At 55.1% G+C, this 25,190-nt stretch overlaps 1 protein-coding gene across 2 annotated transcripts in view; it reads right to left on the bottom strand.

Moving 5' to 3' along the window:
* Nucleotides 1-2,781: 2,781 nt before the first annotated feature.
* The window catches only part of TRIM8 (tripartite motif containing 8), a 29,510-nt gene continuing 7,101 nt past the window's right edge, over nucleotides 2,782-25,190 (bottom strand). For both annotated transcript variants that reach the window (XM_071812108.1, XM_065843794.2), the window contains exons 3-7: nucleotides 7,207-7,302; nucleotides 6,099-6,332; nucleotides 5,710-5,741; nucleotides 4,983-5,098; nucleotides 2,782-4,284 (exon numbers count right to left, since the gene is read on the bottom strand). In XM_071812108.1, the coding sequence (XP_071668209.1) occupies nucleotides 3,677-4,284; nucleotides 4,983-5,098; nucleotides 5,710-5,741; nucleotides 6,099-6,332; nucleotides 7,207-7,302 (1,086 nt within the window). In that variant the 3' untranslated portion in view covers nucleotides 2,782-3,676. The remainder of the gene's footprint in view (nucleotides 4,285-4,982; nucleotides 5,099-5,709; nucleotides 5,742-6,098; nucleotides 6,333-7,206; nucleotides 7,303-25,190) is intronic.

Below are 25,190 nucleotides of genomic sequence, written 5' to 3'. Positions count from 1 at the left end.
GTTGATGAGGTATCTTAAACATCTCTCTGAGATGGGCTTTCATATTTATAAGGTTGATGTGTGAACTTAAATTGATGCCGTCTAAATATACCCTCATGTTTAAGCACAGGGCTTCACTGCCAGGGCACAGGGGCTTTATCCCGGGTGCACACCCCCAGCTCAAGCAGGACCTGGGGTTTGGTGGGTGGGAGAGCCACCAAAAAGGCTCCCACGAGCTGGGGCGGGATGTCGTGTTGGCATTCTTTCCACAAAGATGTGAGATTTCTGTTTGCTTGGGTACCTGGAGCAGAGCACAGCGAGCGCTGGCCCACCGGTGGCCGTGGGGTCAGCAGCGCTTTGTGCGAGGGGTGGGTGTGAGCACCCATGCAGCTGGACGTGGCGACAGGTACCGGTGCCGGGCTTGCGGCTTCCTGCCAAAACCCTTTTCCAAGGTTAAAAATAGGACTTGGTTGCAAACTGAAAGCCTGGTTTGCATTTGCCCTCATTATGTTGATTGTTGATTTACATGTATGCAAATGGAGGAAGAGGCAGCGGCTCCACCACCTGGGGACCCCTCGGCATGGTGGAGCCCAAACCCCAACAAGTAAATCCCTGCTGAGGAATGGGGCCATGGCGCTGCCACCCCTTCCCCAGAATCAACCTGGAAAAGCAGCATCAGCCCCTCTCCTGCCACTGATCCAGGGTACAAGCCCTGCAACCCAAGTGTGGTGGCCAGAGGCGCAGCGGTTATCGGTGTCGCCACCTTTCGCCTCGCCCTGTTCCGCCAGATGTGCGTGCCCAGCTCCAGCTGTTCCCCATCAGCCTCCCCCGCGCAGCACCGCCAGCCCTGGGATCCTTTTTCCACCAGGCCCCACGTCCTTCATCAAGCACCAATTTGGTCTGGCCCAGCTGCTCATTTTTCTTTCCACCGTGTGACATGTTTTCACCCGGCTCCTAATCCGTCTCTCTCCATTCACAACTTGAGCTGTTTATGGATGTCTCTCTGCTCCCCCTGCTTTTAACCCCCCCTGGACAGAGCCATCCATCAACAGAACCCCGCTGAGCACCCGAGCATCGGTGCTTTCCCCCCAGCAACTCGGGACACCATTAGCCCAACCAGGCCAAGGGCGCACGTTCCTCTCACTGCTCAGGGGTGACCCTGGGGGGCCATCGCCTCCCTCCCTGCCACCAGCAACGCGTGGGGTGTGATGGTGCCATGCTGCAGGTAGCCGGGACACCAGGGTCCTCCTCCCGGCTAATGGGGCTGGACTGGCCACAGCACCAGGGTTCTGCAAGGGGCACCCCATTTTTTTGGGCTCCTCCCTCGGGTGAAGGCGCAGGGTGAGGGTGGTCTGTGGTGGGAACAGGTCCTGAGCCCCTGGGGTCACCCTGCAGGGTGGGGAGCTGCGCTTGCATTCCCCTGTCTGTCGGTGACAGGTGCTTTAATGCCTGTGCGGCGCTGGCAGCTGCCTGCTCACAGTGGGGGAGGCAGCTGTGCGGAAGAGGATGAAGATGATGATGATGGGGACAGCTGGGAGGGAAAACCTGAAAGCACCAAACATAAGGGCCATAGCTGGGGTGGGAGGTGGCCCTGACTGTGCACCAGGGACCCTCCTGGGCCCCCCTCCACGGGGACTGACATAGTTCATCTCACCTCTGCTTCAGTGTCTCCATCACCACAGGGGCTGTTCACCCCTTGGCTCTGGCCATGCGGACATGGAGGAGGCAGCGCAGGGTCCCTGTGGAGGAAACCGGGAGAATTCTGTTCCCTCCTGCAGCCCTGGGGTGCTTTGTTGGTGCCCAAGAAGCAAACCCCGAAATATCCCAACGGTTTGGGTGTTTCCTGAAGTGTCTGAGCAGGACAGGGCTGGGAAGAGCCCTCTGCACCCTATGCACAGGGTGGCACGGAGCACACAGGGGCAGAGGGTGCTGCCCCCCAGCACAGCCTGTAACGGGGCCCTGTTTGCAAGGGATTCACTGCCACCTGCCTTGGGATGGAATGGGGGGAGCTGGGTGCAAGGGTCACCCTCCCTCGGACCCGCTGATCCCTGGGTTCCGCTCACTGAGATTCAATCCCCTTCCCGTTTCCCACCGAGGCAGCACGGGGGGGAATCCAAAAAGGAACAAAACCAGTGATGTTTTGCAAACAGGAAAAAAATTCAGGAAGGCAAGCCTGAAGACAGCGACGGAAAAACCCTAACGGCTCTGAGACGCTGCTCTGCTGTGTGAAGCCGGCTGCGTTCGGCCCAGCTGAAGAGCTCGCCCCTGCACGACCACAGCCAGGACAGCCCACGGCTGCGCCACACGCCCCGGCCCAACGTTTCCCCCTCGCCCTCCCAGCCTTGGCCAAGCATGGAGCCGGCCCAAGGTGCTGCCAGTGCCCACAGAGCCCCATAGGGCAAGGGGCTTTGCAAGGGTCAAAGCCTCAGGGGCTGGGTGACGGCACGGTGGAGGCAGGAAAGCCGCCGTCCCCGTCACACGATGGGGACTGTTCCGGAGGCTACGGGCAGGATGCGACCCAGCAGCTCTGTCCCTGACTCACATCCTCACCCGCTGGGACAGAGACGGCACAGAGCCACGGCTCCAGCACCTCTCCCTGCAGCGCTGGGGCACGGGATGGGCGCCGGTGGGGACCCCTCCCCAGCCAGGATCCTCTGTCACCCTGTCCCCGAGCTGCTCCCTCCAAAACAGCCCTGCAGAGAATCCCCCCAGGCGGGCACCCGCGGGACAGGGAGCCAAAGCCGGTGGAGCCTCACACCGGAGCCGGCGCTCCCGGGGACGAGCTGCAGCAGAGCAAGGCGATTGCACTAAGTGATCACATTTATTTGAATATTTTTTGTGTGTGTGTGTGTGTTCTAAAATTGGTTACAGAATAAATACCTGTGCCTTATAGCAGGAAGTCCACTTTCTTTTTTATACAAAGTGCTTGTTACAGGAAGTTGCATCAGCGATACGCAGGAGGGGGGTGTATCTGGCCACGCTTCCCCTCCTGAAAACTAGAACAGGTTTTTTTTATTTATTCTTTTTTTTTTTTTAAAGTTTCTTTTCCCTTTTTGTTTGTGCATTAAATTTCCTGCCATTGTGTATTTACAAATCTCTGAAAGGAGGAAAAAAAAATGCCAATATGCATGAGAAGTGGCCTCATAACACAAAAAAAAAGCCTTAAAAAAAAAATAAAGGTAACAAACCCAAAATCTACAAGTATCGTTTCATATTGAATCAATGATAGATTTTTTTCTTTTTTTCTTCTTAAAAAGGGAAAGAGAGGGGTGGGGAAAGGGGAAAAATTGAACCAAACCAGAAAATAAATGAACTCAGAGAAATGGGAAGAGAGAAGGTGCCATTGTCCCTTCTGAAGTTTTCCAAAGGCAGAGAGGAGTGAGGAAGAGTACGATGCACAGACCCAGACGCCCGACTGAAATCCCCATCAATTTCGTCTCAGTAATATCTCCCTCGTCTTTTCCCAGCGAGGGGCAGGAAGGACTTTGCAAAATTAAATTAAAAAAAGGAATTAAAAGGATTTAAAAAAGAAAAAAAAAAAAGAGAGAGATTAAAGAACAACCCTCCCCAAAATCCTGGAGGGGTGCGAGGTGGGAAAAACTTGGGTTTGATTTAAAAGGAAAGAAAAAAAAGCCAAACCAAATCAGACTTTTCTCTCCAAACGCATCATCGAGCGGGACTCTCCGGAGAGTGACGGTTAACTGGTGACGTAGTGTTTCGCCGATGGCTGGCCGTAGACCCTATAGAAATCCTGCCGCCCGTGCTGCTGGGATGCATCAATCCATTCCCTCACGGCAAGTCCCGGGAGCGACTGGGGCACGGCAGGGGCGGGCGGCAGCGGGTGCGAGTACTCCTGCGAGGAGACCGTCCAGGGGAAGTGCCCCGACCGCGGGTAGGGCTGGTGCCCGCTGTGGTTGGAGACGGAGGAACAGTAACAGTTATCCACTGAGCAGACGAGGATTTTGCGCCCGCCGTACTGGGAGAGCACGGACTGCTGAGATGACGTGGTGTTGGGGTAGTGAGATGGGTTGAAGACGGAGCCCGAGTGCACCGGTTGCGGGCCGCTGGGAAGTCCAACTATGTGCTGCGTGGAGCTACAAGGCACCATGGCTTGTGCGGACTGCCCCTCGCCGGCCGAAGCGCCCTGGCTCATGTACTGGCTCGCCACAGTCCCGGACGATGGCTCGAGGAAGCTGCCCTCGGGGAAGGCGGTGGAGTGCTTGCGCTTCTCCGCGCCAGAGTTGCTGACGGTGCAGGGGTACATGGGGATGCTCTGCAGGAAGGGGACCGGGGTGCTCAGAGGACCTGCGGAGGGGAACAGAAGAGGGTTGCATCAAGCACGGCACAGCACGGCTCCCCGGTGCTCTGGCTGCCGATCTGAACTCACAGCGAAGCACCGAGACCTGTGGTCCAGCCCTGCACGAGCAGAGGGTCCCCCAGCCACCCCTCCAGCAGCAAACTGGGCACGTGGCTGTACACAGGCGAATGTGCAGGTCCTGTGCCAGGGACCTTGCCAGCAAGCTCGGAGCAGCCCCAAGTGCTGCTCTGGAAACACAGGCACAGGCTGAGCCTGTGTACAGCTCATGACCGTGGGATCTGTGACAGGATCCCAGAGGGACAGCCTGGGTGACAAACTCAAATCCCCAAGGAGAGAGGACTGGGAAGCCCTCCCAGGATGTGGTCGGTTCCCAGGTGTGGGGTGGGGGCTCTGGGACCCACATCTTGCCACCGACTTTTCCTGCTGATGGCCAGCCTGCCCGCTGTGTCACCCCAAAACACAGCTGTTTCACAAGCCAACGCAAATGTCCCAGGGAGAGCCAGGAGGTGGCTTCATGGTATCTCCGTGTCCTGACCCCATCGACCACAGAGGGTCCCCAGAGGGCCCTGCACCCCAACAACTCTCCCCGTCCTCTTGTACTGGGATCCACAGGGCAGCCAGCTATGGATGCAGGAGGCAGCAAGGTCCCATGCCCCCCACCCAGTACCCCTCAGGCTTCACCCACCTTCCAGCAACTTCCTGAGCTGCTTCTCCTTCTTGGCGATCTCATTCAGGAAGAGCTTGGAGTTGAGGTGGCCAATTTTGGGTGGGGGCAGGCTGCCACCTGTACAGTTCTGGGTCCTGATGGGGACCATGCGTAGAGAGGAGAGGTGTGAGGGACAAAGCACACTCAGGAGAGGGTCAGGAAGCCCCCATGCTCCTTCCCCAGCACTCTCCCAGGGCCAAACCCCTTCCCCAGGGGAGCAGCACCGAGGGCAGTGGGGAGCTGACCATCCCAATGGGCCAGTCCCCTCGCACCCAGCCTTGCTGTGAACGTCCTGTGCCATCGCACACATCTCACAGCCCCTGTATCAGCACCCCAGCTCACCCCCACTCTGCTAGTGTTGGCTTTAACCCTGGGCCCTGGAGGGAAGAGGAGATAAGCAGAGCTGGACTGAGCCCTGCGTCCCAAACCAGCTGGTTCCATCCCGGCTGGGGTGCTAGGTCCCAGCTCTGCTCTTCCACAAACACACCACTACATTTTCCCCAGTCTAAGGTAAAGACTTGATTCAATGCCCCTGGGAGGGGATTTCTCATCCTCCCAGACACAGAGGGAAACTGAGGTACAGAACATGCCTTTCTGAGGCCCTGCAGCATTCCCAGTCCTGGTCCTCCCTTGGACATTGTGCTGCTGCTGCTGCCCCCACAACAGTCCCCTCTGCCCCCAAACACACCTGCCCAGCCATGCTTACCTGTCCATTAAGATTTTCACAGACTTGGTGTTCTAGGAGGGGAAGGAGAAGTCCTGGTCAGTAAGGACAGTCCCTGCCACTGCAGCCACATCCCCTTTTGGTGTCACCTTCTGTGGCCCTCGAGGAGGGGACAGGCTGCCCAGGGGTGCTGAGCTCCTTCTCCCCCCAGCAAAGGCTGACCCAGCCCCATCTCCAGCCACAGCACCTCCTCATATGAGGCTGGTGCTGAAACTGCCCCACTGCTCCTCACCTTCCAGCAGAGGCATCAGTTAATCCTGGTCACTGTCCCCAGCCCGCTCACCAACATGCTCCACACCTCCCCGGTGCTCCCCACACAGCCAGACCTCCCCTGGCCCCTTCTCACCCCCAGCACAGGCAGATCGTCTCACCTTCATGAAGTTGATGTCCTCGGTTTTGTCAAACATGACCTGGACCGAGCTGAGGAGCTTCTTGGCCTCCTGCATGCGCTCATTGAGGTGGAGGACCTGGGCTGCATTCTCATTGCAGAACTTGGCCTGGGCCTTGTCCAGGATCTCCATGGTCTTCCGCAAATCCTCGTCCAAGATCTGGTGCATCTTCTCATACTGCAGGCGCACCTCGTCCTTCAGCTGGTTCACCTTCTCCTGGGGGAGAGGAGAAAGGTCAGGCCCCCTGCACTCTCCAACCTCTGCTGTGATGGCCCAGGACACCTGGGTCCTTTCCCCAGCAGAGGTGGGTGCGAACCGAGAGCTGCACCACAGCTCTGCTCTCCTCCAACAGCCACACAGACCAAACTCTGCGGTCAGCTGCCGTGTGGGACTCCTGTGTGCTGGAGACTGTGGAGCTTTGACTAAACCAGCAGATCCCCTAGACCTACCTCCTGGGGTGCAGGTGGGGATCACCTCTGAGAGGTAATGCCAAGCGACAACCTGCTGCACCGAGGCAGACGTGCTCCCTGGAGAAACACTGCCCAGCCCCATCCTCACCCTCATCCTCATCCCTGTCCTCGTCTCCACCCCACGATGAGGTCATGTCACACTTCAGAGCCCTTCCCTCCATGGTCTGGAAGGCCAAGGGGCTTGAAGGACCACGAGCTGATCTTGTTTTACCTGTGTCCCTGCAAAACACTTGCATCTCTTCCACCTGTTGGATGTTTCAGTGGTCTGTTTGAGGTTTTCCTACCTCCAGACCCTCCCATTGCACTCTGGATGAAGTGGGTGGCCTGGGGAAGGCTGTGCTGGGCTGAGGTGGGGGGGGCACCCGACACTTAGGCACAGCCTCATTCCTTGCCTCCTAACTCCACTTCAGGACCCACAAGTCTGTAGGGCAGCCTCAAACATATTTAATCACCCAAAAACACAACTGCCAGGACAGGAATGGGGACAGCAGGTCTGGTCAGCCGCTCTTCCCCTGTGTGTCCTCCCTCCTCCCTGCTCCTGCACCCTGGGAACCTGTCCCCATCGTGCCATGGGGCAACAGTCCCCAGGGCTGGCCACAGCAGGGTGAAGCACCAGCTACCTCGACCAGCCGCTTGTCTGATTCCAGCTTGTAGAGTTGCTCTTCGATGTCTTGCTCCCGCTCCTCCAGGCGGTCCTGTTGCTTCATCAGCATCTTCTGCAGAGATAGGAGAGAAAAGCAGCCATCAGAGCCCAGCAGCCACACGTGCTGGGAAGCTTCGGTGCCACCCGCACCAGCTCTGCCCACACGGTTTGGAGGGGAGGGGGCTTTTTCCCAGCAGGATGCCATCACCAAGCTGAAAACCCCCATGTGTCTGAGGTAGGTGGAAACCTCACTATTTCAATGGCCATGCAGAGGGGGCCATGTGTGCTGGGGTTCTTTATCAGCTGGGGACCTTAATTTGGGTCCCCTGGATGTGGACAGCCCCTTGCCACACCCTGGGGAGTCAGGGATAGGCTCATTTCCCACTCTGGCAGCACCATCTGGAGGCACATCACCCACTGCTGGCAGGCTCCTACGAGACACCACCGCCCCCTTTGTGCCCCTGTACACCATGCCAAATCCTTTCTCCCTTCCCTGCCACCGTGACAAGCCCCAGAGCCAGCGTCAGTGTAATCGGGAAGGACAGAGAAAGGAGGAATGAGGTCTCCCCCAGCCACACTGCCAGGCCCCGGTCCCCACTCCTCGGGGCTGGGCCATGGCCATCAGCTGAATAACTGGGACAAAACCTTATCCCCAGCCATCGGTGTGAGCGCCTTGCTCTTGCACGCTTCCCCAGACAGGGTGAAACCCACAAACCATGAGAGAATGGCTCCGTCCCTGTGAGCAGGGGCAGGGCTTCCCAAAACACCCCTCAAAATCAACTCCTATTATAACTCTTCCCCACAATGGTTATCCCGGGGGAAACCCACCACACCAGCGGGGAAAGAATGGCTTCGCCCCGCATGGGGATGCAGCGTTGGAGACTCTCAACAACGAGGGTGAGATGGGAAGAAAGCAGCAGTGAGGACGTATTTCGAGGGGATTATTGCTATTATAAACCGTCGCTCGGGGATTTATAATCAAGTAATTAATTCCTGGACGAGGCGGGAGGGGGAGGGTGGCAGAGGCGCTGCCGGGATTAATTGCATTGCAGGGAAAGGCTGTCACCTCCGACTCAATTCGGGAGCAGGAATGCGAAGCCTCCTCCCTCCTGTTGTTTTTCTTAAGGTCTCAGACACCTCCAGCCTCACTGCTGCTGGGCTCCTACCACTAATAATAACAAGGAGCTAAAAAAATCTCTCTTCCCACTCGCAATCACACTCCACATATGTGCCCAGTGCCACACGCGTGCACCCACCCACACACGTGCAGACGGACACACAGACAGTACATCCACTGAAACCGGGCCCAAGGGGCAGCAACAACGACGCAGACCTCCAGGCATGGGGGGACATTTGCTGGCGTGTGGGTACAGAAACACGGGGGCTTGCAAGCATCCAAAGGCATTGCTGCTGCTTTTTTTAAGACCAGCTGAATAGGTGGGAGCATCCACATGGAGAAAAATTTGATGCACATATTAAAAATCTCATTTTTTCATAGTAAAGGGCTCGTTATTTGAGCTGCTGCAGCGCTAAGAGGCTGCAACCTGCTGCCGGGTTACACACAGTGGGAACTGAGCTCCGGAGAGTGGGTGCAACCCCAATTGCTCAGAGAAAGCCAAGGGCACAGGCAGGAACCACGTCCCAGGTCCTGTGCCAGGACTGCTGGTGTCTTTTCTGAGGGCTCAGCCAGTGTTTTGGGTCCGGCAGCAGGCAGAGCCGTGGGGCAGACAGGCAGCAGCCCCGGGCAGAGAGGCAGCGCACAGCACCCTGCTCTGGCAGCAGTGCAAGTGCACGACACAACCTGCTCCCCAGCACCGCTGGCTGAAAACACGGTTTGCAACATCCCCCTGCGCAGGTCTGGTGTGGAGCACAGTGCACCCAGCCCTGGGTCCTTCTCCATTGAAATCGCAGTCAACTGATAGAAAAAACACCTGTTCTGGGGAAGGAGATGCCTTCCCACATCCCTGCTTGTGAGAGGTCAATCAAGGCAGTCCCCTGCTCTTTCCCCCGATGCTGCCAGGATGCTCTCACAGGGAAAAGCAGGGCTTCCTATCACTGCAGACACCACCTGGCCAGCCCCACCAGCATGAGGGACCCCTGAGGGATGGACCGAACAGCCCCGGACATGCACGTACCATCGTACCCTTCCTGCCGCCCTGCAGCTGCCGTGGCAGAGCTGCCAACCTTTGTGTTTTGTAACAAACCTCACAGTGCTTTGCTCCTGGAATCATACAATTATGTGAAACCACAAATATATACATAAAAATATATATATTAAAATAACTTCTATAAATGAAAGTGAATTTAATAGGCCCTCACAGCTGGAAAAAGTGACCAAAATCCAATCTACAGCCACAAAAATCAGAGAGAACAGAGGACATGCAGTGTTTTCTTTAAATCTCACATTTGAGCCACTCTCTTGATTTTAGGGCGATTTAAAAACCATAGATGCCTGGGATTGCAGTGGGATGTGAGGGTTTTTCACCCATGGCAACTAAACCTTAACAAGACATGTAGGTATGAACTACTCCTTCTGGCACTGAGGGGAGAAATCTCATTGTCTCCACAGCACGGGCTGAATTCCTTAGGTATTTTGAAAAGGAAAACATATCCCTTCTCCTTGCATCCCCTCCCAGATCTGGCATTTCTGAAGTCATGAACTCCTCCTCCTCCTCCTCCAGGACCAGAATTTCTCAGGGTAATTTCTCATATTTCATGCGTGACCTTGCTGCTGGGAGAACCGCAGCTCCCTCGGTACAGCGCCTTTCCTGGGCTCCAAGCAACTCCGTGATCCCAGTTTGTCTATTTCAAGACATGCTGCCAGTTTGCAAAACAGCCACTGAAAATGCTGTGTATTCCAACACCAGTTGAGAGTGAACCCATCTAATTAATTAATAAGTTAATCTGTGGCAGGGGTAAGTGGCTGGTCCACTCCGATCCCGCAGGCTCCAGTGAGATAGGCATAGTCACCAGACACCAGTTTGTTCTGCTGGAGTTGCAAGTAATCTCCTCCCTCCTCATGGGAAAAAATTAAAGAGGGGGACAGAAAAAAGGCTGAGCCCTAAGAGGAGGTTAGTGGTGCTCTCTGCAAACATGCCATGGGCATCAACCCCACGCAAGAGAAAGATCACTGAAGGTGGAAGGAGAGGTGAGCAGAATTATCTTTAGCGCACTGATCAGGAGGCCCATGCAGAGCAGGAGGCACCCCGGGAGCAATCGTGGCAAGCTGGGTGGGTACTGAGGTCACGCACTGGGACAGAAATGCTGCTTGCAGGGCTACCTCTGCGGGAAGCAAGACAAGCGCTGCAAGGTCTCATTGTGGGAAGGACACGCACAGCTGGTCCCCGTGGGCTGGTGCTGGAGAAAGGTTCGCTGGCCACTGCTATCTGCCCAGCGCTCCTGGGAGGACACTGCCGCCAGGGAAACTGCCCTCACCCCTGCACACCAAACTGCACCTCCTGGTCTGTCCCCCCAAGCCTGGACACGAGCAGCTCTGCACTGGCCACAGCTCCAGTGTGGGACACGTCCAGTTCCCCAGGCAGGGGACAGAGGGATGTCTGACAGGGGACAGGGCTGCCCCAGCAGAGCAGAACTTCTGCAATATTAAATGTCTGCAGCCACAAGACAGAAAGATGGAAATAAAGAGTTTAAGAAGGATAACGCAGGGCATGTAGGGTCCTCATCCAAGAGTCATTAAATGGCTGCAGCACCACAAACGTCAGCTGTGTCACACACGTGGGTCCAGCTCAGCTGGCAGGCAATCCCCCACTGAAAAGAGGGGCACTGGGGTGTGGGAAGGAGCTCACACCCACCTGAGACCTCCCAGGCAGGGACAAACCTGTGGGCAAGATGTCTCCCTGGCTTGTCTCGGGCTGTTCTCACCACTGTCATCTCCCAAAAGACACGGTTAAGTCTGCAGTTGCTGCTGAGCCCACAATAACAGTGGATTATGTCCCTGCCCTGCCAGGAGCCCAGTGCTCCCCTCATCCCTGCTTTGAAGCCCCCAGCAGCTCATGGCTCCGGGGCCAGCACCAGTGCAACAAAATCCCACGATGTGCCTCAAGGTGTCACCTGCTCCAAGGATGGCCAAGGTCCCTGTGTGCCTCCTGGGCAGAGCTGGTGGGGAGAGCCTGTGGCACCCCTTCCCCAGGGGCTCGAGCACTTGCCAGCCCCTGTCTGACGTCCAGTGGGATCAGGAAGGAGCCTGGTACCATCATCAAAGCCAGAAAGATGCCACACAACCCACCGAGCAACTCTGGTTTTAAATAAGAGTGGCAGCAGTGAAAAGTTTTACCATGTTCATGGGTGAAGTGAGGCCCACACAGCTCCTCTGATGTCTAATAAGGGTTGTGCATCCTTCAGGGCTGGCTCCCTGGGAAAAGCAACCACGTCCCTGCACACTGACCTGCAGGATGCTCACAGGGTGCTAACTCCCAACAAACTGGGCTGAAAACAGCTGCGGGTTCAGAAGGTAGTACAGGAGGGCAGGTGGACAAACCACAAGAGCCCACAGCTCTCGTTCCCATAGGAAAGCGGGGGGAGCGGGAAGCCAGCCTGCCCCACAGACAGCCTTTAACTGCAGCTGGACGGCTGGCCCAGGACCGGCACGCTTGCTTCTCTGCCTCCCTCCTTCCTCCTCCTCTGCGCCCAGGCCTTCCCCTCGCCGCCAAATCCCAGCACCGAGTGAATAAGAACATTGTCTGCAACCACCGGAAAGCCAGAACTGAGGGAGCAGCTCAGAGCATGAGGGGGAGGAAGGGCAAGGAGGAGGAGGAAGGTGGAACCGGGGCGAGGAAGCTGTGAAGGGCAGATGCCTGTTGCGGGAATGGCTCCAGACACCTGCAGCTCAGCCCAAGGACCAGGATCAAGGGCCCCCATTGAGACCCACATCCCAGCATGTTGCTGGAGACGGGCCTGAAGTCACAGCAACTGAATTTTAATGCACCGAGAGCCCTGGACCAAGGAGGCGAGCGCAACCTTTCGCCTCGCAGCACCTCCCACTCACAGGCTTCCTGCTCCCCAGCCCCACTCTGCTGTCAGCTGGCCAGTTTTCTGAGAAAAACCCACGCAGTGAGCTATTCTCATCCCTCCTGAAAGCATCCCCCCACCTGCCAACCTGCCAACACACCGGCACCTTGACACCATGTCGCTCTGGGCCACAGTACGCCAGTGCCACCAAAACCAGGATCTCAAACCATGAGATCCCACACCGCTGCAGCCCAAGGGGACCTGTCCCCACAGCCCAAACCCCCTGAGCATCCCTCCCATGGTATCCTGCTGACCAGACCCAGGCAAAAGCAGCTCTGTCAAACTCCCCACACCCTCCGTGGCCCTTGCTGGAGGTTGATTCGCTTACAGGGACAGGAAGGAAACGTTTTCTGTTTGGAGTTTCATCTTGCACACATTTACAGTAAGCACCAGGCAGGAGGGGAGGTCTCGGGCCAGAGCAGGAGCTCCACCTCTCTCCAGCCAGCCCAGAGAAAATGCACACTGCTCCAGGGCTTGGCTTTTCTCATGGTGCTCCCTGCACAGAGATCGGGCTGGTTTATCCCAGCTGGGGAAGGAATCGGGGGAAAGGAACAGCCTCCGAGATATTAATAGTTGCCATTGCTAGGAAAGGATGGGAGCAGCAGTGATGCAGGGCACGGGCATTAGAGGCCCCTTGCTAGCGTCAAGGGACCCCCTCGGTCATCAAGAGAGTCGGCACTTTGTAGGAAAGGGCTGGAGGCCGAATATCCAGTGCTGGGCTAGGGGAACAGGATGCAGGGTGCCTCTTGCAAGAGCTGTTCTCCGCCCTGTTCTCACGCCAGGGTGGGTGGAAACGCTTGTCCCCATCTCCCTGTGAGATGCTGCCTGGTCTCCAAGCCTTCCCCAGCACGCCAAGGAGGAGAAACCATCAGGCTAAGCCCCACATTCCACTACCATCAGCTACCCCAAATGCAAAGCCCCATGTCCCACCCCGGCACAGGGCATCCCTGCAGTGTGGCTGGCACACAGCAGCTGGACGCGCTGCCCAAGCCATGACTCATGGCTGCTCAGGCTGGCAGAATGGTGGGCACAACAGACCATGCTCCTCCACAGGCTCTGTGCCAGCAGACCCCAGAGTGCCAGGGGTCTGTGCCAGTGCCCACAGTCCAGGACAGCTCTTCCCCTTGTTTATACCTAGTAGAAAGGAAGAACTCATTAGCAAGGGGAAAATACAAGGCCTTATGTTGCGTGAGGCCAGCAGCAGGATTTCTGAAGGCCAGGAAACGGGGACCTATTCTCCATTGGAAAGTGACCTTCAGAAGGACCCTGAGGATGTTAATTTGTCTCCCCAGGCCTCTGTGTCCCCCCTTGCTCTCCACTGCTGCAGAGGTTATTTGTGGCTGTGCCTCTCGCACAAATGGGAGAAGGATGCCGGGGCTCTACCTGCAGTTTTCAGACCAAAACTTCGAGCCATGGCCCGGTTGTCACTGCTGTCAGCATCCTCTGAGCAAGGACAAAGATCTGCTTTGAGGGGAAAAAGGAGGATAAAGGACATTAACGAGGAGGGAGATGAGGCTGGTAGCTGCAGAAACATCCCCTCTGTGCCAGAAGTCCCACAAGCCCTGGAAGCAGGAGGGGGATATGGAATGCCCAGTATGGGCAATGTGCTCCCCAAAACAAAGGAACCCCAAACACCAAAGCCACTTTTGCAGCATGTTGGAGGGTAGAAGTGAGGCTGTGGAGATCATGGACCAGTGCCAGATGAGCTGCCCCTGTGCAAGCCACAGCAAGAGGCAGTGAACGCAGGGTGAACCAACTCTGCCAGATCTTAGGGTCAAGCCTTGCTCACAGCATGGGGAGGTGAGGAAGAAAGGAGGTGAAACATGCCAGGAAGATGAATATGTGGAGGGAGGAGTTGGTTTGCCAGCCGAGAGTGCAGCCAGGTGAGTCCCAACTGATGCCGCCTGCTCCACAAGACAAAGATGAGCCTCGGTGATGCCCATGACTTAGGCCAGCACAGCCACCCCCTGACCCAGATCTGCCAGAAGAGATGGAAAACGTACTCTCGCACTGTGTCCCAGCAGTGTGGGGACAGCAGATGCTTTTGGGTGGTGCAGGAGCAAGACAGAGAGACCAGCTCAGATTGCTGCTGGGGCTGCAGCTGCAGGCGTGACCAAGCCCTCGGGGCAGCGAGGAGCTCAAGAAATCATTTTCACTCTGCTGGAAAGGGAGGGAGAGGAGATCCCCACCCAGGCCTGGGCGCGGATGGAGGCCAGCAGCCCCTCGGCCAGCTTTCGGAAGGGAAGACAGTCCAGGCCTCCTTTGCCTGGGAGCAAGGAGAGCCAGGAGGAGTCACAGGGCTCGGCTCTGTGTTTAATAAGGACAAGGTTCACATCTTCGCCACCACCAGGGATTTAAGGGAGGAGCACTTCCCCCCCCCTCCCGCCTTTTGGTTTCAGAGGGAAAATGTCCTGGTTTGGGGCTGCTTAAAATCAATGCCAAAATTCATGCTGCTGCCTCTCCAGCATAGGGATCCAGCTGCAGATCCCAGCACAAGCTCACCCTGTCCAGCACGACCCAGCACCAAACGCCCTTTGAGCGACCAGTCCCACAGCAGTGGCAGCAACATCCCAAAAAGTTTCAGACCCAAGCACCCTGAGCAACCGTTTCCAGCCACTTGGGACTTCAGACTGACACCAACACCTGGAGCTGATCTGGCCCCTATGACCAACATCGCCTTGTGCTTCCTCCCCACCATACCAAAAGATAAATTCAGTTGCACTGACTGGGATTTACCAGGTTTCAGAGTTTTTCAGAGCCTAAGAGACTGTGCAAGAAGTCCTGCCCTTTCCGCCTTCAGCGCACTCTATGCTTGTGGTTTCTTGAATGTTTCAATCAATTTACATGTACGTTACCGGAGCTCTAACCTCCTTTTCTCCCTCTTCTGTCTCTGTTTTCATACATCTGTCCCTTCCTGACCATGGATCCAGCTGAAAAATTAAGCCAGTAAAAAAAAAGCAGTCTCTTTTTTGCTGGTCCATGCCTCCAAAGTAGCTCTCACCAGCACTCTGCCAGCTCCAGTGATGGCAGTCTGGGCAGAAACGGGAGGTTGCTCAGCACTGAAACTCAGTCAAATCACAAAATCCTGCTGCTCACTCAAGCCCTGTTCCTCTGACATGTCATATGTGAGTCGTTCCTTCCATAACCACCACAAAAAATACACAGGCTTTGGCAACACCTCCAGTCCTACCTCAATCTGCTGCTGTCCTGGCCTCTTCTAGCTTTGTTGAATCCCAAGATCTTTCCGACATGCTGCCTTGCCTTCAAAAGCAGCCATCCTGCAAAGACCCCCTCCTATCGCTTGGCAGCAAACCTACCCCCATCTGCAGCCCCTGCAAAATTGAGAAACCCTCACTCCCTCTTCCAAATAAACATCTTGGATTCAAGATCCAGCTGGCCTGTGTGATCTCAGAGGTCCCTCCCTCAGGGGTGAACCACAGCCAGCCTCTTCCACCCTTCCTTCCATTGCAGGCTGAGGTGCCTCTTCCCTGCCCAAAGACTTCATCTCTGCAGCCACCACGGGAAGACGTGAGATCCGATCAACAGCCCCTTCAGGTTCCTACCTCCCAAATTGCTAATTTCTGCTCTGGAGAGAGCCTGGCCTGAGGATCTGGATGCACCAGCAGGTTTTTGGGGCAACCCGGCTACCACCGAGGAGCAGAGCAGCCATACCCACACGCACCCACACATCCCAGCCGTGAGACCACCGATAAGTGTGCAAAGGTGACAATCTGTGTCTATGTCCCCCATCAGTTTGGAGACCCAGAGATAAGGGGTAGGGCTGCACAGGTGGCACAAAGTCCCTCTCCATGCTCAGGCAGCACTAGAAAGAAAACCCTGCTTTGATTTAAAGGCCATGATTTTACTTTTTTCCCTCCTAACTGATCTAGTTAAACTTCCAACTGCTCAAGGCTATTTTAATTTGTACTGGTAAGTTAAATCAACACAAACAAGGGCAGAACAGGTTTGTATGCACCTCTATTACTGGCTTGCACCAACTAGAGCATAGCTAGATTTCTCCAGGCAGCGCTTTCTTTTTTCCTAATAAAGATAAGGGGGGATTTTTTTTTTTGTGCACCTCCAAGTGACAAATGGAGCCTGAAAGCGAGTTGGGAGTCAAAGCCTTGCGAAAAGTCAAGGTGACTTATGCACCAATAGGCTGGATTCAAAGAGCTTTGCAAAAATGCAGATCAACTAACAAGATTTATAAAACCCGTTAGGGGCTTAGAGGCCGCTTAATTCTCAAAGGTGCCAGTGAAAGTGCTTGACTCACAGAAGGATGGATGTGGCTTACAGAGGTGGCTATCTCAACTTTTTCGTTGCTTCAAGAAAAGGGGACTCAATTTCTCTTGGAAACGAGCTTTTGACATGCCGATATGTATACTTTGAGCCTTGGCTCCTCCATCACTTACTTTAAAGAAAAAGAAACCAAGTCCTGCTGCTGCAGACAACTGTTACAAACATCTACCGAAAGCCACAGCAGAATCTGCTGCTTCAGCTCGCCAGTGCCAGACAACACCCAGAGGAGTATGAGACTCAACCGGATTCAGCACACAAGCTGGAAAAAATAAAAAGGGGGGGGGGGGGGTGGAGAAAAAAAAAAAAAAAAAAAGAGGATTTTGCACTTCTACAGCTTCCCAACACTCAGCGTTTTGCAGGCTGGAATCAGCCCGTCAGCACCTGCGGCAGCCAAGGCGGCGTACAGTCAGCCCATCCACCGCTCAGCATCCAAGAGGGGTCCGACCACGACCTGCTGAACGCCAAGGACCCCTCAGCTGCCTCCCTGCTGGGTTTTTTCTCTCCCCTTTTTTTTTTGTGAGGCGGCTGTTGAGAATCTAAAAGCTCGGATTATAATCTTTATGAATCCCATAGTTAGATCACACTGAACAGCAGCCCAGCAATACCAGATGTTCAAACAAAGCTGCCAACCGACAGCTGTCTGCAGCTTGCAGTGTGTTTTTACTTTAAAATGCAAAATGATACCAATCTATATTAAAAAAGAGACGTTCGGAGCCTTGTGATAGCAGCTGAAGCCATGGATATTACTCTTTCATGCAGGGTGTGGCGACAGAAGGAAATATCTCAGAAACTACGCTTAAGCCACCCTCCCGGCCCCCCCAAATCCTGGCCCCTTTCCTAATGGGAAAGAGACTCACGCTACTGCCTGAGTGCCGTGAATGTACCAGTGCGTGTCCAAACAAGCCAGTAAAAAGAAAAATGCAGCATGAACAAACACTGTATAACGAAGGATGCCAGAACAAATCTGGGCGCTGCACAGTCCGCACCTGGCTCAGTACTTCTGGCTTGCAGGAATCGCGCAAAGAGGGTTCTGACTTAGTCAAACATGACATCCCAAATTCCCCACCAGCCGAGATCACAGGAAATCTTTGGGACCAGTCCCAAGGCTGCCTCATTGTGCTCTGAGCAGCAACAGCATGAATGAATCACACTCTCTTTAATGTGACACCCAGCTCCCAGCAACATACTCAAGACCAAAATATTTACGTTGCACCCAAGTAAGAATAGGACTAGATCCCCTCCCCAGCCTGGTGACATAAAAAGGCCAACCTGGTCTTGAATCAAGCAAGTGGGTGGTGGCAGGATAAGAAAGCAGGATGCAGAGACCAGCCCCGTGTCTCACTGCCTGACTCTGCCCTGCAATGCCGAACAGGAGCCCTTTGCCATGGCAGCAAAACCCCCTCAGCGGTGAGCACCAAGACTACAAGATCCGTGGCACCACGCTCCTGACGGAGCTGAGCAGCCAGGCGACACGCGATGGAGCATGCTGGAACCTGTAGTTTCCAGCCAGCCAGCTGCAAAACACCATCCGCCAATAAACACGTCTCAAATTAAAGAGATGTGAGGCCTCCGAGCTCCTGGCAAGGCGCCAGCCACGGCTTTTTGTTGGCAGGCGCTTGGCCAATTCCCATGTGCTGCATTAGCTCCTTTCTGACGAGTGGCCAAGAGGCTGCACCCCGTAAACCCCCCGGCAGCCGAGCTGCGCCCTGCCTGCATGGACAGCAAGGTGCTCCCAGAGCTCCGGTGCAGCCCTGGGCCCCAGGAGACATCAGCCTCACTCCTGCCTTGCTGCAAGCTTCTCCGCTTCTGCTCTATGGCACTGGACCACTGACACCAGAGCAAGATCCCACAGCCAACCCTGTCCAAGCTTCACCTACACAGAGCCCAACACTGCATCCTTGGAGGGATCCAATAATGCTGCCATCAAAGCAATCAGAGTCACAGGCAGCAAGAAGCAATGCACCAGCACAGTGCTTTCAGGAAGCACAACACAGCAGGCAAAGCTTTGCTGAACACCCAGGCTGGCAAGGCTGGGGGCAACGACCTCCCCGCAACATTGCCGGCTGGGCAGACAGCCTCCCCCATCTCCAGTGAGGCTGAGACCGTATGTCAGCCCTTGGGGAGCGCGGCACCCTTCTCCTTGCCTGCTAGCCCTCCCCGCTGCGGAGGAAATCGCGGGCCGGCTGATGTCAGGAGGCATCACTTCACACAAAGGCCAGGCTTCCTGGTGGGGAAGGGGTGGGGGAGCGGGGAGGAAGGGGAAGAGGAGCCTGGGGCAAAGGCAAGCGGCATCTCCAGCTCCCCGTCTAGGCACGAGGGGCAGCGGCAGGAGATGGTGCAGACCCTTCTCCTTTAATCGCCCTTGCACGAAGGAAAGAGGCAAAAACCTACTTCCCAGCACCCTTCACAGGAGCCCCAGCGTAGCCCTCCCCGCAGAGCTGAGATGGAGTGTTCACCCCTCTAAGGATGCACAGAAAAAAGGGACTCAAGTTTATTTTAATTTGGTCCTGCAAATAAATTAACTCCATCTTCTCCACTTTGGCCAGACTGCGGCTGCTGCCTACTGGGGGAAGCACGCTCCAGTTGCACATGGGGGCAGAGCCCCCTGCCTAGTGCTCACCCAGGAGAAAAGCCACCTCTGTGACAAGCCTGAACGCCAGCACCCCCCAAATGGGCACAACCACACACCCCATCTGCCTCCTGCCCACAGGTGGCTAAACGCTTACGGCACCCATTAATTGATAAGCACAGGTAAAACCAACATATTCAGGACAAAGTCGAGAGTGACCTGCAGCCAGGTTTCCCATTTCCTCTCCCCAGTGTGCTCCCCAAAGCCAAGCGTCTTTAAAACATGCAGCAAATCACAGTACCCACACCATTGACATGACCTCCTGCTTCAGCCTCTCCTCACCTCCTCTGCCTCCCACAGCCCCAGCTCATCCCCCAGCAGTGAAGGCGGCTGGTGGCCAGCACCGGGCTGCATTGCTTTTGTCTTCACCTCAGCCACCCTCCCAAGGGCAGGAGTGCTCTGGACCAGCTGCACTGGGACTGGTGAAGAGGGGGTGGCCCTAGGGGACCTGCAGGATCTGGTCGATGTTGACTGAGGGAGGGAACTGCTGATGTTGCCGGGGGCAGCCTAGCAAGGTGGGTTTTGGATGCAGGCACCGCCAGGGAATAACCACAAAGGAGCAAACCCTGCTCCTCTCCTTCAACGTGCTGACTTCTGCTCCTAAGAGGAGGCCCGTCATTGGTTTTTAATCTCGCCTGATTACGGGCCAGCCTTTGACATTATTGATCTCAGGCCCCTGAAGTATCATTTATCTTCCAGGTTTGACTCTGCAGTCAAAGCTTGACAGCTCAGACCCCAGTCAGCTCCGTCCTCCCGGGGAGCCAGGGGAAACGCTCTGCTCCCCATCCTGCTGATTCGTGTGAGCTGTATTTTCGGCTCAGTTTCCAACCCCAACTGAGGTGGCTTTCGCCAGATGCTCTCTCCCCACCCTGCTGATTCGTGCGAGCTGTATTTGCGGCTCAGTTTCCATCCCCAACTGAGGTGGCTTTCACCAGATGCCCTCTCCCCACCTGGTGTTTCATCTCCTGACTCAAAAATCCAGGTTCTCAGGTCTCCAGCAGACCAGCAGTGCTGCAGCAAGCCCAGCAGTCCAAGGTGCCTCCAACACCCACTGCTTCCCCCTTTCAGTTTCATTATCCTCTTTTAAAGGGGATGCGGTGGAGGCACAAAGGTTACAGGATCTGCTGAGAGCCGCACAGGGATCGGGGGGCAGTGCCAGCATGCAGGGTACAACCAGAGAAGCCATTTCTAGCCATGACTGCACTGCCATTTTCTAGAGCAGGGAGAGAGACCAACAACAGTAGCTCCTTTGTCCCCTGGCAAGCTTGGACCCACAAAGAAACCCAGCACTTGTGGTGGCTTCTCCTTACCTGCTGGCTAGCACAGCCATGCTGCAGGACTAGCTTGTGACTTCTGCTTGACCTTCAAAACGTTAATGTCTGCTCTCTCCACAGGGCAGAACAATAGCCAGGCTCCTCGGACGCAAAGCAGCAGGCAGGGTTGGGATTCACGATGCCCTGTGGATGGGACACACCTGGGACTGCTGCCCCATGGGTTTCTGCTCCCCTGGGTTCCTCCACCTTCCACCTTGGCTGACAGACTTTCCCAGCCTCCACCTTTTGAGAACCACAAGGTTTTCCTCAAACATCTGTGTCTATGATTACTGGGAGGTAGCGTGCGTGTGAAGGTTGTCTTCTCAGATGCCTCCTGTCTGTTCTGCAAAGCTAAGCCTTGCCTTTTAGGAGGAACATTTCCCAAGGAAGACTCCAGTGGGCAGGTTTAACATGCAGAGGGAGGTTTAGCTTTTGCTTGTCGTCTCGGTATGGTTTATCAGATTGCTGAAAAAGCACTTTGATAAATGGAGATTAGTACCATGTAAATTCATAGATGACAATGGTAGCCAGCAGCCAACCTTGGGAAGGACCAAGGGAGAAAGCAACTGGGTGGGGACTGGTAGCAGGGCCTGTGTTGAGCAAGGCAAGCCTGAGTCTCCAGGATTACTTCCCCATGGTGCCATGGACTTCTAGACTCCATAGGAGGTCTCCCCACCTCCACTTCTACTTCAGGGTAACACCAACTCCCCGAAGCAGACTTCATATTGATACTGACCATTAAACCAACCTTCTTCTCCCCTATTGTAAGTAAAATGCTACAGAATCCTTGGCTGGAGGACAGGCTGTGGTTTTACCTGCTGGGGTCTCACCCTGGGAGCTGCGTTAAGTGGGGGGGGAGGTCTTTGCAGGACACGCTAAGTGTCATTTCCAGTCCCCTGCCTTGATGCCCTGTCGTGCAGGATGCTGGGAGACAGAGGCAGTAAAATAACCCACAAACGTGCTCCTGTTGCCTTGTGGGTGGCAGATCCTGTCCCTATTCCCTACAACAAAGCATCTCTGACCCGAGTGCGGCTCGCCAGACCTCGGACTTCCAGCCACAACGGTGCAGTAATTCCCTCCCGAGCCTGGCCACCCCCATCACTAAGGGCCCAGCACAATTGCTGAGCGAAGGGGGACTGCAGACCTATCCCCAAAGGGTCTCCGAGGGGGACAGAGACCTCACAGCACATTTATTCCGCTCCATCCATTTGAGAGGCGCGCTTCAAGGGGCTTTTTGCTGTTGGAGGCGGGTGCACCAGGACAGGAGAACAAAGGGAGGAACTGGCACCCCCAGCCCTTTGTCTGAGCGCAGAGGAGTTCACCTGCAGGGAAAAACGGCTCCCACCGCAGAGACGGCAGCTCCACATGGATTCAGATGGGGAGAGGGATGCAGCCCCCCTGCTAGCAAGAGGATAATGAGCAGAAGGACACGATCGCATTACCCTCTCTCCCCCTGCCACATGCACGAGCCCGTCACAGCCCACGCCAACCCCTCACTTTGAACAACAACCACATCAGCAATAAAAACCATTGCCACAAAAATATCAACCCACCCCCCAGCATGATCGATCTGTGTCTGTGTGTGGCCGAGCACCAAACCCCGGAGCTCGGCTCCACCGACCAGGATCGACTGAGAGGAAAGGGGGTGGGTGACTAGTTTCCAGGGGATGGGGTTTTAAAGCCACACAATAACTGGCTCAAATGAGGGTTTAGATTAAGCTGTTTTACAGTGAGGGAAAACACTGCCTCCGTTAGGATATCAGGGATTCTCCTTTCTCCAGAGCTCGAGCTCTAGGATGAAACTTCCAGGTCACCCAGGCAGGGAGAGGAGAAGGGGGTGATGCTGAGCAAACAGGGGATCCCACAAAGAGAGAGGTAGGTGGAAGGAGGAAAGGGCAGATCAGCCCTCCCTAAGCCCCAGATCACACAGGCGGCTGGTCTGACAACGTTTACTCATATTTCAGAGAGACACAGCCATCCGGAACGTCACTCTCTGCCAACTGCCTCATCTGGAGCCATCCGCAGCTCGGCTCTTCCCAGCCCACTCTGGAGACAGCCCCCCCCAGAGCATCCACACACCAGGGAACTGAGAAAGGACAGGTAGGCGGAAGAGAAGAAACAGAAAAATTAAATTAATTCATGCCTTTTTTTTTTTTTTAAATCTGGTACATCGTCCCAGCGAACGGGTGACTTTGAGTGCGTGTTATGTAGGCAGCACGGTGCAAAGCGGCAGAGAGCTGCCCTGAGCCAGGAACCTTGCTCGCTTTACTATCACAAGCAAATGACAAGGCAGAAGAGGCACAACTGCAATCCCCTGACGAGGACAGGTCAAAGCTGTCCTTATCAGGAAGAATTTGGGACTAGGAACCTCTTCCCTGAGTTCATCTGGGGGACATATGTAAGAACTCTTGCGTGCATCCAGTCTCATGCCTTCAAATAACTGTCCCTCCCTCCGTATTTGGGACCAGGCATCTCTTCCTCCCATTTCCAAGTGCCAGCTGCAGCTCTCTTGGGTAAAGGAGGGTCCACAGAAGGAGAAGGGCAGGACATGCCTGGCCCCCCTGCTTTCCACAGCTCCCCACTGGTCCCCCCGCATCTGCCCCATCTTATCTACCAGCAAACAGAGTTTCACGGCAGAAAACTGGCTACCAGTGCAAGCGAGCGCAGCAGCTCCAACCCCTCTGAGCAACCCCCCTTACTCCAACCAAATCAGCACCTCATGATCCTATAGGCTGCTGATAAATGTAGAAAGTTGACAAAGTCACCGGAACCTAGCCCAGATCCATTGCATTTTATATTTTAAAAGAAAAAAAGCCAGGCCAGACCAGATTCTGCCCCGGAGTCTGCGTGGCAAAGCAGAATCCGGCTCCAAGTGTTTATTTATAAATCCGTACATACACGTACATTTGAATTCTGACAGAATTAATTCTGGCATCCAGCTAATTCAAAGCATTCCTCCCCCATCACACTACTGTTGCAGGCCAGCCCAGCACAGAAGCTGATTATAAAATGCTGCACTAGCCAGGCATTTCTGCAAAGGCTTGTGCTATTGAGCATTCAGTCTTTCCTTGCTTGGCTATTTCATTGTTTCGGTGCCGATCCCTCCTCTCTTGCCCTGTGTTTCCTGGTTACTTTTGTCCCTGCTCTGGAAGCACTGCTGCTCTCAGCCCCATTTCAGTGTTAGATTAAAAAAAAAAAAGAAAAAAAAAAAAACACCACCAAAAACCCAACCCAAAACAATTACATCAAATTAAAGAGAAGAAAAGAAGAAATCATCACCATGTACTAAGATTTCCAGTAAACAGATAGGTAAGAAGCAAAAAATAGGCCAATACGCTGCAAGGCAAGCTACAGACAGATCTGGGGATAGAAAACCTGCTGCCTCCCTCTGAAGCACAGCTAAGAAATCCCTGTGTGGTCACACGCTGTCCTCTGGAGCAGAGAGGAGAGAGGTCAGGGCAGCCAGCACTGTAAGAGCCTCTTTATTCTTGGGCAGTTGCACGAATCTGATCGCTTGTGCCCTTTGTGAGACATGGAAATCTGCCTTCTTCTCCCACCCCCTTCGCCAGTCCCCCTCCTTCGGCTCCCTGCTCAGATGGGGACAGAGGCAACTCCTCAGCTCCACAGGCAAAGACCAGAGCAGCACAGAGGCTGTGGACCCCGCTTCGGCAGCACCAGGGTTGGCCAAGCATGTGGGACAGCTCAAGGATGCGGCTTTGCTGGATGGTCCTGGGACTCACACATCCCTCAAAGTGCCCACCTGGGCTCCCACACGCGGGGCACAAGGCTGGGGGTGGAGGAAAGCCCAGGGTGTCACACCACAGCCCAGGTCTTTCCTACTTCTCCCTATCCGCCATGCTCGTGGGCTCAAGGAGAGCAGCATGCTGTGCACCTCCATGCCAGCATCCACAGGACACTTACATAAATATCACAGGTTGGATTTAGACTAAACAAGGGTCTGGGCTAAGTTTATTATGCCCTCATCCCCAGCCAAAGCTTGGCTTATACCTCCTGGCTCAGAGATCAGACCAGAACACGTCCATCTCAGTGGCTCATTCAAAGCCATCTCCAAGGGAGGGCTTCAAGGTGGAAAGCTCTCTGGACAGGGCTGGCTGGCAGGGGTGGGCAAGGCTGTGCCTAAGACATCGCCACCTGCACAGTAGTCCTATACACCACAGGGTAAGACTGGGCTACAGTTTGCTGCTGTTCCTTGAGAAGCAGCTCAAGGTCCTCAGATGAGCCTCTCCCTCTCTTCCTCCCACCTCACTCCTCAGCAGCACCCATCCAAATCATCTTGTCCCCCATGGGAAAAGAACATTCTCCACTGCAGCCCCTGTCCTACTCCTTTACCAGAACTGGCCTCTCCATGCAAGCCTCCTCACCCAAACCCACCAGGCTGCCCCCCTGCGTCCTCCATCTCTGCTCTCACTTCTCAGATTGGCTCTACACAGACATGCCAGACCAGCTGCAGGTCTAGAGCAAACCACCATGGCAACCTGATGGGCAAAGGGCAAGGAAAATGCTCAAGCTTAGCAGGAAAGCAGCAGGGAAAAGCCCTTAATCCAAACCCTGGGGTGGCAGGAAACTGTCCCAGTTCAGCCAAAGATCTGAGACTGCCAAGATACCCACTGCCACTGGGGCAGCAAACCCAGATGGGTCTACAGCAGGGTGGCTCAGACTGCCGAGACCTCT

The sequence above is a fragment of the Patagioenas fasciata genome, chromosome 8 (genome assembly GCF_037038585.1).
Source record: "Patagioenas fasciata isolate bPatFas1 chromosome 8, bPatFas1.hap1, whole genome shotgun sequence".
In the NCBI taxonomy this organism is placed as follows: Eukaryota; Metazoa; Chordata; class Aves; order Columbiformes; family Columbidae; genus Patagioenas; species Patagioenas fasciata.
Note: the sequence above shows the minus strand (reverse complement) of the source record. Positions and strands in the feature narration are given on the sequence as shown.